Genomic DNA, 17,377 nt, shown 5'->3' with positions numbered 1-17,377 from the left:
TATTTTCACCATTTTCGCTTTTTATCGTTTTTTTAATATTAGCGCGCTCCCTCTAACATCCATATTTACATATCTCCTTTTCCAACCATCTTTGAATGCCTATTTTTAATTGAAATACATTTCTTATATTGATCCATTTGAAGATATTGTCCAAGAAATTAAAAAAAATCAAACATTTCTTTTATTGACTCATACTCATTATACATATAGATTTATCATAATCAATTTCAGAGCCCAGGAGTCAAAAGGTCAAATTGGCAACATCAATTTTCTTGGAAATCGTTCAGTGGTAAAGACATGTGTTTATTTTTATTTCAGTATAAGTAAAATCCACAAGAATATTCAAAAATGTATATTTTAGGTAAGTTCATTTTGTTCCTTCATTTGAACAAAACTACAGTAAAATCATTGAACTAACAGATCATTCAAATTAAAATAAGAGCACTCTAACAACAACTATTATATTATTACATAATAAACTAGTTAAAGCCAAGTAAAAGATGCAATCATTATTATTTATTGCCATTTTAAAATAGTTAAGACAAACACAAACATCTAAAAATTATTGCGTTGGTTGCTTGATAAGTTAGAAATACCACTGATAAAATTAAGTTTGTTAAAGCGGTACGTCACCATTGTCCCGATAAGTACTATCCATAGTATAACATATTTTAACACTTTATTTATTTCTATAGTCTGAGCTTACTATTATTTGGTACTACCTATGAATCGTAGCTATAATATAACATGTATTGGATAAGTTAGCCGAGTTTTCAACCTATTGCTAGAATTTATTTACTATAATGGTCAGATAGTGCTATCGAGAGAACGGTACTTCCTAATGCCGCGTTCTGATGTTTCAGTTTTACTAGATTGATTGATGAAATTAAAACGTCTGAACTAAGCATAAAAGCGATAATAACACATTTTATTTGATTTTGGCACAGTATAAATTTTATCAATCTATTTAGTGAATTTCTGTATTACCAGCCACGTATTAGTTCAATCTACTGCTCATAGATGGCATACAAAACCTTTTTCTAAACATATTAGTGCAAAAATCTTAAAAACCAAATAAAATTCTACTGATATTATGTAATTAAAATATTTTAACACTGGGTCACATACTATTTAACAAAATTACAATTATATTGATTAGTATTATGCATTTCTACATTTTTATGTCAATAATAATGATATTTAAAAAAAAATAATCTGAAAGACAGTCATATAATCTAGGTAAAATATTAAGGTCAAACGCAACGCTCGTTGTATTCTACGTGTTCACAGATGGCGTTAATTAATTAATTTCGTTTAAATACGCTTTTGCAAGGTGTTGCTTTACAATATTAAGACAAATCATTTGTTTGCGCCCGTATACACGCAATATGAATATGAATCAATAGTTTTGTTCGTTTAAAGACTTAATTCTTTCGAGAAAGGCACACAAATACAATATTTTACCGATGATTCAATCCAATATTGTATTTGTATGCCTTTCTCGATAGAATTGAGTTTTTATATGGACAAAACTATTTATTCATATTCATATTGCGTATATGAGGGCGCAAACAAATAATTTGTCTTAATACTGTAAAGCAATACCTTGCAAAAGCGTATTTAAACAAAATTAATTAATTAACGCCATCTGTGAACACGTAGAATACAACGAGCGTTGCGTTTAACCTTAAATATTACAATTCTGAAATATTTGAAAGAGTGACCAATAATTAAAATGTTTAACTCAACTCACTTACTTAATTAAAAATGATGGTGAATAAAATTATTTTAATGTAGATCAGTTCAAGTTTTTCAGAACCATGAGTGTAAAAATTACTTTAAAATACCTACAACTATTATTACCCTTTTGTTATTTTGTACTTATATATTTTGTCACAATAGTTTGGTAAAAATCTTACATTATATATATGCTGATCACAATAACCAAATACCTAAACTACTTTTATCAAAACTCAATAATTGTCCATGATTCTTTTATGGTACATAAAATGAGAAGTTTTCATTAGCAGTACAATAGAATCTTACAAATCCGGTACTTAACAGATTCGGAACTTCCTACGCCTAATAGATTAGGTGATAACTTAGTTCTTGAAAGAATGCTGGATGAATATAGAATACCAAAATTTATAACTATGTAGGTGCTCCAGTGAAAGCGACCCAGAGGAAGACCAAGGAAGAGTTGGACAGACTGTGCATATCGGAGCAGAACAGGAAGGACTGAGAACTAGGGATGATGGACCGCAGCCAATGGAGAGTTTTTGTAAAAAGGCCAAATCCCACCTTAGGATATAGCCATGGCAGGTCCTGTGCAAGCACAATCGGAGCAGTCCGCTCCGAGCGCCAACTTGCCAAGGCACCAAGGATCCAAAGCACTGATAATAACCTAACACTTAACACAGCGCCCTTGATATTTTGACTAGTGCCATGTGCCATTTAGCTCAAGGCCAGCCCTGAATGTGACACTGTAATATACATTCCAGTACTTCGGCCATTCTAGTAATAAAATTTTATAGAGTGCGGGAAATGAGGTCCTTCTGCATGTACGGTAATAGACCATTGATGGAGAAACTAACAATAAAAGTTTTTTGATTTGTCTACTAAAATAGATTATTATAAAGAAACCTTAAAACTTCACACGCATGATTCTAAGGTTCTTCAAAATGTGCAATTAAATTATTGCTATATGCATTACAAATATATATTACAAAAATTATTAAGTTCATTCGGGGTAAGTAAACTAGTTCCAGCAAGAGGTCAAATGGACGTCATAGACGTTCATCCCCTTCCTTATCAAGCGTCACATGATGACGTCATATACAATCTCTCACTGGGACTAATAATCATGTAGTGTTCTATGGGTCAAATGCATAAATTTAAGCAGCCTCATTCTAGTTTCAAATTGGCGAGCAGTGTAATTTAGAAGTGAGATTCAGCCGCGTACATCTTTTTGTAAATTGCAGGGCTATACAAAACGATGTACTTGGCTGAAACTAGCCTTAAAATAATTGTAAATATGCCATCTTTAGAATGGAAGAATTAACACTATGTACTAGTATACTATATATTATTTTTAAAGATTTAATGAAGCAGGTTGAATTGTTGCAATTGCCCCATCTGGCGCACTTCCCCCAACTGACCTCACCTTTAAAGAATGTACGTATTGCATAAGACTCATCTTTTCAATAACATTAGTAAAGTACATATTGCATTCTTGAATTAAATACAGTGGAGCTTCACTTTACCTATATTAATAATATCATTAAGTCTAATAAAGCAATGAGGTACGTATTTTTGGCTAATTACAATATTACATATTATATTCAAGAAATATTACCATTATGTTGGTATTTAGGTTGTTATTGCTTTCACAATAAAATAACACTTTTTAGAGAAAGTGTTCACAAAAGGCTTCAATTCAATTTTGACTCACTCAGTCCGCAAGTGATAAAGTGTTATTAAAAAAAAAGTTGTAAACCTTTAAACGGTACACTGTTCCTCGGAAAGAATCATGTTTTGGGTGAAAGCAAAACTAGTTTCAATTTTAAAATTTCAGTCATTAGATAAAATGTGAAAGTATTCGTTATATTACGATCTAATCCTTAGAATATAATATCTGTGTACAGTGTATAAATTCTCAACTTATTGGAATGCAGTCTTGATTGGCGTGGTTGACACTATTATTGTCGCCAGGGTTGTGTATAGAAACTGGAAGAACGAGTGGATGGTGGTAGACGGAATACATGTGCTGAGAATTATCTATGTGATTATTGTGGTCCAGCATGTGAACAGCTGGAGATGACTGCTGTAACATCTAAAAAAAGTCATATTATAATATAATTATAAATTATGTACTTATAGTAGATACTGGATTGAAAAAGGATGATTGATTAGAAATCTACACTTTTTACAAGCATCATTTTTGGGCAATATAATTTGGGGTTCTTTAAACTTTGCGGTTCATCAAAATTTTATATCAATTTCCAAGAAAGGAAGGACATAAGAAAGTTATAATTTATACTAAAGTGCATCATCGCTACTTTTGTCATCAATAATGATTTGGCATCACTGTGATGATATATAAAACCAGAGAGATATCAAATTTAATATTGAAATATTTGGAGATTAATTCTAGTAGCCTAGTTCATAATGAGAGTGAGAAAACCCTGAATCATTTTCACAGCCAATTTTAACTGCCTTTTTAAAAATGCAGTTATTAATCGATTAAGTATAAAAAGTCTCCTGGAGCTTATTGACTCATATTGTTTACATATTATCGTGAGGGGAAATAATATAATAAATTAGTTATTAGTAAACATAATATAGTGATGTGATAACTTACATTATGGGCTCCATGAGAGTCTTGAATATTATGTTGAGCGGATATATCGACTGGCCCATTGATGTCTCCATCATATTTAAATCTTTTAAAACGACCATATAAGGATGAATAGGGCAGATTATAGTGTATTGCTGCCTGATTTATTGACATTTGTCCAACCCTGAAAATAAAAGATTTTAAGTACTTGTCCTATTAAGTAAGTGTTTGCACAATTTATTAAATATTTGTTAACATACCTGACAGCTTCTAATGCTTCACCCATAGCATCTTCTGACCAGGGAGTTGGATTTGAACGAGAAAGTTCTATGCCTTCCCTTTTACATCTTCCATACAACGTTCCTGGAAGTAATCATATTATAAATATAATTATTGAATTGTAAAAGACTAGACATTTCAACTTTGTGTTATACACACAAATGGTTGTAGTGAAGGAACAGAATAAAGAGTTCAACTATAACGATGAAAAAAAAATGAATTGCCACGAAAAACATTTTGTGAACATATATTGTAAAAAGAATATCGGTGGGGTGTGCCCAATTTATAAAAATGGGATATTTGGGAAAATGTCCTTTGGAACATATAAGAAGTTTTACCTGTCGGAATTCCAAATTCTGTAGAAGCTCTCTGTACAGAAGAATGCCCAGATCGAATGGAATGCAGCGCCCTCTCCAGGTCCCCGGGCCTCCAGGCTGTGGGGGCTGCATTGAACGGGGCCGCCAATCTGATGCCCTCTCTACGGGCTATCTTGTACAGTGTACTACTGGGTATACCTGCAAATGAATAGTTATGATTTATAAACACATATTAGAGGCAAGCGGTGAGTTTCTGAATAAGGCGAAAACTTTTAAAATTGCTAGGGGGAAGAGAAGGGGGTAATAAATTAATGATTTCAGCAATCATAGTCTAAGTTCCATCAGCCAATAATCCTCTGGAGCATACTCAGTAGGGTTTCAAAGCTATTATTATCCCAAATATTTCCTGACACCCGACAAGAGATATTTGGGCTTTACACTTACATTGATTCTGCAAAATAACAGCCTAACTAATAGTTCTGTGAACAGAAAACTTAGCATATAGCACAGTCAATTAATGAATATCTATGTTTGCTACGATTTATGTACGTGTTCCGTTGAAATTCATTGAAATTGGTAGAAGATGAAGAACATGAAACTGCTTACCATAAGCCTTACTGGCTTTGTTGGCTGAAATGGTCCCAGTTCTAAGAGCTTGTAAAGCGCTGTGAAGGTTTCCCTCACTCCAGGACTTGGAAGGGCCTTCTTTCTTGGGCGTATCTATTCCCAATCTATGCGCCCTCTGCCATAATGTCGTAGAAGGTATTCCAAATGTTGCAGATGCCTAGAATAACATTTTATATTTTCGCCATTTTAATAGGTTCCTGTTAAAAATTGGTGAAGTAAAATGTTTGTTGCTTAAAAACTTTTTACTGTTGTACAAGAACTTATTGTGGCGCCTCCCATATTGGTTGCGGTGGAATCAGGAACCACAAATGGGAATGTATTGTATTTAAGGTTAAACGCAACGCTCGTTGTATTCTACGTATTCACAGATGGCGTTAATTAATTAATTTTGTTTAAATACGCTTTTGCAAGGTATTGCTTTGCAGTATTAAGACAAATTATTTGTTTGCGCCCTCATATACGCAATATGAATATGAATAAATAGTTTGGTCCATATAAAAACTCAATTCTATCGAGAAAGGCATACAAATACAATATTGGATTGAATCATCGGTAAAATATTGTATTTGTGTGCCTTTCTCGAAAGAATTAAGTCTTTAAACGAACAAAACTATTGATTCATATTCATATTGCGTATATACGGGCGCAAACAAATGATTTGTCTTAATATTGTAAAGCAATACCTTGCAAAAGCGTATTTAAACAAAATTTATTAATTAACGCCATCTGTGAATACGTAGAATACAACGAACGTTGCTTTTAACCTTAAATGTTTTAGTACCAAAAAGTTTGTTGTTCCTGATTTCACTGCGGTCAATCCCTCGATGGTTGAAGCATTACTGAATGATAGCAAAATCATAATATACCTGCTTAAGCAGAAGAATTTTGCCAGAGAATAATATGTTCAGGTAATTTATTTATGTTGAATAAATACATAACATATGCCCTAACATCATTGGAATAAAATTTCAATGATTTTTTACCTTAGTTAAGCTCATATTATGATTTCTCAAGGCGTCTAAAGCGTTTTCCATATCATGCTGGGACCAGGTCTTGGGAGTACTACCACCTCCATGGAGACCGGATCCCCTACTTCCCGGTGACATTCCATCATTAGACAAATCCTGGCAAGAGTCATTCAAATCTTCGTTTCCCAGGATATCTGAAAAGTAGTTAGTTATAAGTTCTTATCGTTATCACTACTCAAATAAATGAGGACCTTATCATAAACATTACTGGTAATAATATTTGTATTTAAACAGTCAATGCACAACATTAGGGCATAACCTCACATATATCAATAAACCATCAGTAATTTGAACCAACTGAAATTATTTTCCTGCATAATGTAGATCGGACAATTTGAGCTGACTTAGGTATACTTAAAAGATTTCATAGATGGCACTAATTTTTTTTTTTTGTGAACACATTCAAGTTATGCTTTAACCTGTTCAAGACCGGAGAACAAAACAGAAACATTTATTAGTGGAACCTAAAGCCCAAACAATGCTGATTTTGTTTTTTATACATCTTCGAAGAATTAAGGTCAAAATCTCATCGCAAATTATTCTAAAAAGGATAACATGAGAATGCTTGCATGTTCTCCAGAGACCCATCGGTGTTTCACTGGTTAAAATATTAAGAGTGAACATAATTTTATTCATAAACTGCTCATTCATAGATGTCGCTTATTTAATTAATTTTGGAAAATCCACTTTTTGCAAGTTATGCTTTCAAAAATTAAGATGAAACAAACAAACTCAATTTTCTCAGGAAAGACGTTAAAATACAATATTGTATCGGTGATTCGATCCAACATTGTTATGTATACCTTTCTTCAAAGAATTGAGCTTGTATATGAACCAATTTATTTATTCATATTCATATTGCGTAGATAAGGGAGCAAACAAATAATTCATGCGTAACAAGTTGCAGTTTTATTTGTAAAATATGTAATTAAATTTGGGCTATGTACGACGAGCAAAAATGAATTCTTATGTATGCAGAACATTTTTGCAAAAATTAGTTTCACTTAAAATTTAATACAAATAACAACCTACCTTCTTTACAACCGTCTTGATCTTCCTGCATCAAGTTCATCAGAGTAGAATTGAGCATCAATTGCCGGTGTGAAGAATTGAGATTATGGGCTTGCTGGCTCATATGTGTGTCCATATCGAGCGTGGTTTGCTGACTAAGAGAGCGCAATGTTTCAAACTTGATCTTAACATCAGTCGAGGAGTCACTCCCGCAAGATGCGTCTTGGTGGAGGAGTGAGGTGTCATCGGGATCCAAAGTATTGGTAGAAACATGCACCGGGGTAGCTGCGGGGGCCATTGGAACGGGAAGTGAATACTCAGATTCCATACAGTTCATATTTTCACTGCTGCTGTTGACATCCTGAAATAAAAATAACATTTGTTTGTAATGTAAAAAATCACTCCACCACTTTGTTGGAAATATGGTAAGTTCTGGAAATATGGAAATGGAAAATAATTTTATTAGTTATTTTGATAGCTATTACATTCAAAATGAGGATAGGTCTTATGTGTTTATGTCTTTAGTCTAGTTTTCTTTTTGTTTTGAATTAAATAAATAAAATATATTTTGTTGAATAAACAAAAGGGAAAAAAAATCACCTTAAAACTGTTACCTCAATAACAATGGCCACCGAGTGAACAACCAACTTTAATTTTAACGAAATAACTGAAATAACTATATATACAATATTTTCCATTTCCGGTGACTGAAATAATTGTTTCTCGTTATTAAACTGCTATAAAATGTTTTTAAAATAAATTAAGCGTATTAACCATGTCCAGTAATCCTGGAAATTTACCAATGTTGAGAACCTGTGACGTGAGGTCAAGTGCCTAAAACCAAATTATACAGATATACAAGATTTTATTACTAGGTATTTCACCTTCAATTTCAATTGGCTAAAATTAATACAAATATTTTATTTTACACATTAAAAAAAATAGATACAGGGGTCTTGGAGATTCTGAAAGACATGATGAATTGAAAAAAAAAACTTTTCTTAATGCCAATGTAATTTTTTTGCAACAATTTACTTGGAGAGAAGCAACCGGAAGAGGAGAATTTTCAGCGCATATTTATAGAAATCCATCAAAAGTTTTTGAAGTGAAACTTCTTTACGCGCGTCATGCAATTTCGAGGACCGGAGTAAAACCGATTCATGACCGTCACGAAAAACCGTGATCATTTCGCTATAGGAGCCTAGCTAATATTATATACCTAGTTTAGGTCACTCTCCAAACTCAGCTTCGCGGTCTAGAGGCAGAGCGCCCGACTGTCGTCGTGAAGAACCGAGGTTCGATCCCCGCTTTAACTATTTTTTTTTCTTTTTTGTGATTTTTTTAATACGAGGAAAAGTGATAAAATGCTCTCGTGCTGCCACTTTTAGATATTTTGACTATATGATATTTTGGACGCAATATAGCTTACAAATCGAGCCGGTAGAGTCGCTCGGTATTTTGATTAATTATTTTTATTTTGAATCATTAAAATTACTAATCAAGGCCGATAACGTGACTAATTACCCTCGCAGACGTGCGTGACAAGTTTTTTTAGTAAAAAACACAGCCGTAAGTGAGTTTTTCAAAATTTAGAAATGTTTTTCAAATTCAGACTCCATACGAGTATGAGACTGTTAAAACACGATAGATCTTTTCCAAAACGGACAAATATACGGAAATATTTTGTAAAACGACAGATATGACTTCACACTGCCGATATATCTTCGATTCGACCCTATATAAAGCGTTAAGGAGACGTTATGTGATATTATTCATTTGCCGTGTTTGAAAACGAAAATTTATGCGGGACAAGTCAATTGAGGAGTACACGTTCTATACGCGGTTCTCGTCGCGCGAGATACCTCTCCTCGCGGTCTAGAGGCAGAGCGTTCGACACTCGTTATGCAGGACCCGGGTTCGAATCCCATATTTTTATAATTTTATTTTTTTTTATCACATGCTACTTATAAATATGTCAATGGACAGAAAAAAGAGAGAATGAAATGAAATGAGAGAGAGAAGAATACTAAAAGTTTCACTTCCGTCGTGCGTAGGCTTGCCACACACTGTATTTTTTTCATCACATGCTACTTTTAAATATGTCAATATTATGAATCTAGTTAAACGTTCATTTGTTAACAACACGCCTATAAATAAATTTATGCTTTTTAAAACTATAATGTACAGCATTCTGAATAATAATAATATGAAATGAAAAGAGAGAGAAGAATACTAAAAGTTTCACTTCCGTCGTGCGAAGGCTTGCCACACACTGTATTTTTTATAAACTTTTATCCTCAAGTACGAAAACGTAGTTTAAAAAAATTGTTTGGACCTAAATACCCTGGAATATTAATAATTCAAAGAATCCTAAAATATGGATATCCCAAAAAGCCAAATACCCTAGAATATTAATAACAATTCCAGCAGAGTATTGGCAGTATTGACTGGCAACTCTGGCCGCTTGAGGCGTTAGTGTAGCATGGCTTAATCTTGCATAAAATCATATACCCTATTATTAATAATACTCCAGTGAAATAGTGGCAATATCAACAACTCTAGCCGCTATAGGAGCCAGCGTAGCGTATTGACAAGAGGGGAGGGGGGAAACTCCGATCGAAAATTGGAACCGGATTATTATGACGTCATATTGCTGCCTAACTATATCCACCAAAGAAAAACTCTGAAAGTCTGAAAGTCTATGGAATAAACTGTTGAAAGGTGAGTGCTGGCTGAGTGGAACATTTATGGTTGTTTGATATTTTGATTTCGAACTACGCCGTTGTAGCTTTGACGGATTTGAATATTCTGTTTATCCAATATTAGCAAGGTGTCCTTCAGTTTGTGACTCTCATTTCTCAATCGGCAGCAAAAGGCCGAGTGGTTCGTTATGAAATTACGCGAACACAAAATAGAACACGTGTTTCTAAACAGGTGAGAATCTCTCTTTGTTTTGTTCCTAATTTAGGGGAGACCGAGGGGTTTTGAAACAAAGGTGAGTTGAAACAGTACCGATTTCTAGAAACTTAAAACCGTTGGCGAATTGGCAACGTCGCTTTTCAACCGTTTACCTCCGCCTGCTGGCTCGTCAGTTGGCTTTCGTGCCGATAGTCGAGTGGTTGTGGAGTTGTGCGTGCCGTGTCTCAAAAATCGTCAAAAGTAAGTTTTTAACGTTTTTTTACGATGCCTATATTTTGATAATGGTTTTTTATTTTGGTTTAAATTATATGTGTTTCGAAAGCTCATTAACTAACGATTTAATACATATGTTTGGTACAGTTGATTTTTGTGTATTTGCTTCTTGATTGTGGATTAAATAAAAAATGGGAGGTTTTTTCGTACTGAGGAGATTTGAAACAGACTGTTTCAACTCTCCTCGTTTTCAATTTATTTGTTTATTATTTTACGGGCACAAAATAAAATGTTTTTTTGTTGATTTAATTTGTTTCAGAATACCTACTTTTTATAAAAGAAAGACTGACAGAGGTATGACAAGTCTTGAAATATATGATCTCGCAACAGAAGAAGTAACTTTGCGACAGAAATGTCTAATGAACGATACCTCCCTCTACAGGTATATTTTAAAAAAAACTGCTTATGAAGCTAAGGAAATGGAGACTGCTCCAACGGTTGGATATCCAGAAAAGACCGTTTTTTAAATCTTCAATTTACCGGCTACTCCTCCTCAAATCAGCTACGAAACAGAAGACGTACCCAAGTCTGCAGAAAACTCTGATAAGAATTCACCTGATCTGGCGAAATCTGAAGTAATGCTTAATACTATCACGATGCCTTCAACCACTGAAGATATAATACCTGTAGCATCTACATCACGAGATACTTCAGTTACTGTGACAGCAATTCCATTCTCACCTGAAACTATTAGACCCTTGCCAAAAGCTCCACCAAGGAAAGGAAATCAAACAAACAGACGCAAAGTGAAATCCGCTGTCTTAACCGACACTCCCGTAAAGGATGAACTAGCTGCAATCGAAGCAGCTAGAACGGCTAAGAAAAAGGTGAAAAAACCTAGCTTTAAAGAAACAAAAACAACAAAAAGATCAAAACCAGGCACTCAAATTAAAAAGGTCAAGGTTGTCAAGAAACGAAGAGGAAACGAAGACAGTGCAGAAGAAGAAAAATCCCTTTGCTTTTGTTGTTTAGAGCCATATTCAAATAGCAGAGCCAAAGAAAAGTGGGTGCAATGTCTGGAATGCAGCAACTGGGCTCATGAAGCTTGCACTAGTGGGGAACTTTCTTATGTTTGCCACAACTGCTTTTCAGACTGACGTTTTTTATTTTCATTATATTTTTATTTCTGTTAGTTTGTTTTGTACTTGAATAGTTTAATTTTTATTAGTAGGAATGAGGAACTTTATTATGTTTGCCACAACTGCTTTTCAGATTGACGTTTTTTATTTTCATAATATTTTTTATTTTTCTCAGTTTGTTTTGTACCTACTTGAAAAGTTTAATTTTAATAAATACCTTTAAATTATATCATCATTTTTATTTTACAGCCCTTAATACTTCTCAAAAATCATATGTTTCAACTCTCCTCGACCCCTGTTTCATCTTACCTCGGTATGAGGGGAGTTGAAACAAGTTGACTTGTTACGGTTAAGTCGATTTTTAACCACAATATTTAACGCTTACAATTTCTTTATGTTAGTCATTCGCAAGTGTAAAGAATGACCTATCGATTGGTACTAATATCATACGATTTCTGTCTATAGAATTTGGTGTATGAAACAAAATGTGAAAATTGTTTCAACTCCCCTCGGTCTCCCCTACTAATTTTTCATGGCCTTAATTTAACTTCACCGCAAAAAAATCTTTTTTCTTTTTCAGGCAGTATCCGTGTTCCTGCCAGAAATGTGTGTATTGTGAGGCCGTACTGGATCGCGATTATATCATGCCAGGTAGAATTCCATCGTTCTACTTTATTCATTAAAGATTTAACCTGTATCTATAATTTACTGTCGTGCTGAAATAAAAAATGTTTGACATGTAACTGATTTTTTCATTTTCCTTTCGTGAAGTAATATTTTGACATTTTAAACATTTTTATTTTAAAAATATTTTAGGCTAATGAGTAGGCTCCAGATGAGAATTGAACTGTCCATACATTGGCATTAGGGAATGCAATCCCGCAAGAAAATGTCAATCCAGGTATTTGCGGGACTGAACAATCTTAGTCCCGCTGGATCCAGGTATTTGCGGGATCCAGCAGAGTGGACTTAGATATCTAATCAATCGTATAATAAAGACCTCGATCTACCAACCTTGCTTTTAGAGTTTTAAATTTATACCTATAATAAAACAAGTTCGTTGGGACATTTTCAATGATTTATTAATAGGTATACCTTTAGTTAGACATAGGTAAAGTTTAAGTCATAAATTGGCAAAGAATAAGATAAGACATAAATTTACATAACATACCCGCCTCGGAACAGACTTTGTCTAGTGAGTTGGGTAAAAGAAATCTATGTACACAAATGAAAATAAAATAAACGCCCGGATTGCCGGCACTGAAACTGAAACTGAACTGAAACTTAAATTTAAATAATAACGTTCACACGATAAACAATATTCTTGTACAATGAGCATCATAAGTTTAACTAAACATTATTTTGGAAATAGCTTTGTAAAAAAGTTAAAGTTTTAATTGTGTCATCGGATAAACGGCTTCTGATATTGGATACAAGGTAGCCAGCGGCTGAAAAAGCTCGTTCCGCTTCCACGCTGGTTGGCACGATAGTCATTAGCGCATTGTAAGTCAATTGAAGATATGTGCCTTTTAATCCACCGGACTCGAATTAATTCATTTCCTTCTTTATCAAAACCTCAAGGTTGCTCATATTGCCAGATCTAGGTTGTTGATGGGCTGTTGATCTCGAACTCTTCATACTAACCAAAGTAAGTTCGAGTTCGTCTTGAAGTGACATTGGTGCTTCTGCTGCTGCTGCGTTTGTCTCCAGATTAGCGAGAGAAGTGTCAGAGTAACACGTATGAGCTGCGCTTCTCTGTAATCCCGCCAGTTCAGCGGAATCCCGCAAAATTTTCTACCGAGATTAGTCCCGCAAAATGTCTGCGGGATCTCGGTATTTCGGGATTCCGGTATACTGGGATTGCATTCCCTAATTGGCATATTTATGGACCAACTTTTTTAATACAAAAAGCCCGAAGATATCGATCTAGTAAGTGGTTTATTTATGATATTGACTTATGACAGTTATGACATTGTAGCGGCGTGGCGCGCTTTCCAAATTTCTAAAAAATGTTCTAAAAGTAGGTTCTGTGCTGCAGTTTACGGATGTAATAATTACAAATAACAAAAACACTCCATGTCCTTGTCGATTTTTTTCCATTTTCCAATTTTCACGGAAGATACTTTATGGAAAAAAAATCCGAACTTCACACAACAAAATGAACATCAATTTCTCCACCTGTTTTCCGACCAATTTTCTGAGAATAATTTTACCGATTTTCCAATTTTCCTAGAATAATTAATTTCAGAAAAATAATAAATTTACCAAAATAGAAAATTTCTAAGCTTCACATAATATAAAATCGTTTAAAATTACCCGACCCATTTAACGTTTTTCCATGTTTCTCGGAATATTTTTATTTCGAAATAATAAAAATTTCCCAACATGGAAAAATTCAGAACGCCATAAAGTCAAGAAAAAATTTCGACTTCTTCCATACTTCTTACTTTCTTCCTTCGGTACGACCAATTTGTTTTCCGAAACATAGTTTTCCAGGATCAAAAATTTCCAAGCATCGAATAAAAAAATAAAAAAGATAAATGTCCTACATAACGTTTTCCATAGTCAAACATATAAATTAAAAAGATCGATGTACTCGTATGAACCCAACTTCATGTACGACAATATTCCTGTCATGGTCTTTTTGTCCCGGTGATTTTGCTGGGAGCGGGTTTTTATTTGCGTGTACAACATAATTATACCAAATTAAGGCAAATTTTAACATGGTCATCCATCTTTATAGATACGTATTTTTAACACTAATTCCATATAGGAGAACCATAGGAAAGTAATTTCCCTGTAATCATAATCTTTGAGGATGCTGTGTGGAGGGTGTTTTTGAGAAGATGAGGTCTTGAACATAGGTTTTGAAAAGAAACACGAAAATCTTTCCACAACCGAACTCAAGAAAAAGTCGTAGAAACGACCCGTTCTCATGAGAGTCAACCAAATATAAATGTTGGGCGCGCGTTTGGCGTGTTTCCAGACTGTACCGGTACTGAAGGGATAAATGTCACTAGCTCCTCGGAGCATCTTCCATTTATATACCGGTAAATCAAGGACGGCTTTCCCACCTCACGCCTGTGCTCTAAAGATTGCAATCCGTCAAGAATTTTATTCAGGTATTTTGGGGCTCCAGACCAGAGGTGGCTGCCAAATTTAACAATGGGTAAAAGTATGTAATGGTATGTACAAAGCTACATAATTGCTTGGAAATATATACCAAAAATAGTATTTTAAAGCTGACGTTGCTCGGTGTTATGAATGGTTTGTCAAGTCGAATTTTGGGGTTAATTAACCTTAAGGGTGATGTTTTAGGAGTGTTAGGTACTATCAGCGCCTTGCACTTTGGCGCATGGGCAAACGGCCTGCTCCAATTGCGCCTACACAGGGCCGGTCCCGGCGTAGAAAGTATTTATTTATTTATTTATTTAGACGCCGTAAAAGGCTTTTACAATATACATGATTTATGTTTACAGTGGTTCACAGGAGCGAAACAGTATTATGTTAAACAGAATAATTACTGAGAAATTATGTTGAAAATTAAACAAGAATAACATCTGGTATACATAGGTACAATAGCATTTTTATTTTCAATCCGTACAGTAGTTTAGTATTGAGGTTATTGTTACCTTCAATATTGAATTTGGTTGAATTTGCTGAGAACTAAGAGTTAGCTCTATTGAAACAGGGCTGTCAGTAAGACATCTCATAACAATTTTGGAAAAAAATATAGTTTTGATTAAGTATATAAAATTATTAGATAACACTCTTCTGTACGAGAGAGGTATGTTATTATAGCCTTCTTATAGCTATATTCCGTGCAGTTGAACACATCTACTACTTCTGAGAAAGCATTGCCAACTGCATGCAATCTAGGTATAAGCGAGTTTCTAAATGACTCAGTCCTGATATTGTTATTGAAATTAAAAAGAATTTTGGATCGAGTGGTTCTAGTGGGTATATGGAAGGTAATTAGGCTTAATATATCAGGGCTGTCTATAATACCATTGACAATTTTAAAAATAAAAGTCAAATCGGAAATAAGTCTTCTATCTGAAAGTTTAAGTAAGTTTAATTCTTTCATCAAGTGATTGTAATTTATTGATTCTATAGGTAGACCGAGTTTATAGTTAATGTATCTTAGGAATTTATGCTGAATTTTTTCAATAGAGTCGGAGTGGATTTTAAAGTAAGGACACCAAATAGTAGAATTATATTCGATTTGACTTCGAACAAGTGAGGAATATAAGATTTTTAGTGTTGAAATATTTTTAAAGTCTCTGCCATTTCGGAGAATGAAGCCGAGCATTTTTAATCCTTTGTTGGTGACTGTTTCTACATGTGAAAGAAAGTTAAATTTTGAATCGAAAATAATGCCGAGATCGTTAATTTCACTTACAGAGGCGAGAGAAACATTATTAATTTTGTATTGATAGTTAAGGGGTTGTGTTGTTCTAAAAAATCTTATAATGTGGCATTTACTAATATTGAGATAAAGTTTATTAGTTTTGCACCAATCTTGAAGTTTATTTAAATTTAATTGAATTTGAATACAGTCATTTATTGTTTTTATAATTTTAAATAGTTTAAGGTCATCGGCAAAAAGTAGCACTTCAACATTTTTATCAAATACAGTAACAATATCGTTTATGAAAAGGAGAAACAGTATTGGGCCTAAATGTGACCCTTGGGGTACACCGCTAGTAGCTATGAATTTGTGTGAAAGGTTAGAATTATTTTTTACTTGTAGATTTCTATTTGTTAAGTAGCTTTTTATCCATTCCAATAGTTTACCCTCAATTCCGATTTGACTAAGTTTATTGAGAAGAATTTTATGGTTAACTTTGTCAAACGCTTTTACAAAGTCTGTATATATTGAGTCGACTTGGGTTTTGTTTTCGAGTGAACATGCTATAAAATTTTCATATAAGGAGAGATTTGTTAGTGTGGATCTGCCTGGCATAAATCCATGTTGATTAGTTACAATGATGTTGTTAATATGTATGGAGATTTTATCGAGGATAAGTTTTTCAAACAGTTTGGGGATAGTTGAGAGCATGCAGATGGGTCGGTAATTAGTGACATCATGAATATCGCCTTTTTTAAATACAGGTGTTAGATAGCAATTTTTCCATAGGTCGGGGAAGCAGCCAGAATTTAATGATTGGTTAATTATATGACATAGTGGATTGGCTATTATTGATGCACAGTTAATTAGAAAGGCAGGACTAATTTTGTCAGGACCCGCTTTTTTCTTTAAGTCGAGTGTTTTTATTTATGCATAGTGAATAAATTTACAAAAGCGTGCAAAAGTATAAATTAATGCCAGTAAAGGTTTTATAATTCCTTTAAAAAATTAGTACTTACTTGTAAAGATTGGAGGATTATGTTGTGCTGCTGCTGCGAGTGTGTATGCTCGTCATCTTGTAGTTCCCCCCTACCGCTTCCCCTCCCTCCCCCTGCCACTCCGCCCTCCTCCGAAGGGGAATCAGGGTGGCCAGTCAT

General features: G+C 34.0%; 1 protein-coding gene across 1 annotated transcript; it reads right to left on the bottom strand.

The window, feature by feature from the left end:
• Positions 1 to 3,373: 3,373 nt before the first annotated feature.
• psq (BTB-domain-containing protein pipsqueak) lies at positions 3,374 to 17,377 on the bottom strand. The gene is made up of 8 exons (XM_089633579.1): positions 17,240 to 17,377; positions 7,620 to 7,959; positions 6,543 to 6,721; positions 5,539 to 5,716; positions 4,954 to 5,130; positions 4,597 to 4,699; positions 4,361 to 4,520; positions 3,374 to 3,832 (listed from the first exon to the last, which is right to left on the bottom strand). Exons 1-8 carry the CDS (start codon positions 17,375 to 17,377, stop codon positions 3,656 to 3,658), a joined length of 1,452 nt encoding a protein of 483 aa, XP_089489705.1. The 3' UTR covers positions 3,374 to 3,655.

This window comes from Hesperophylax consimilis, chromosome 7, assembly GCF_061612785.1.
Source record: "Hesperophylax consimilis isolate HC1 chromosome 7, BYU_Hcon_1.0, whole genome shotgun sequence".
Lineage (NCBI taxonomy): Eukaryota > Metazoa > Arthropoda > Insecta > Trichoptera > Limnephilidae > Hesperophylax > Hesperophylax consimilis.
Note: the sequence above shows the minus strand (reverse complement) of the source record. Positions and strands in the feature narration are given on the sequence as shown.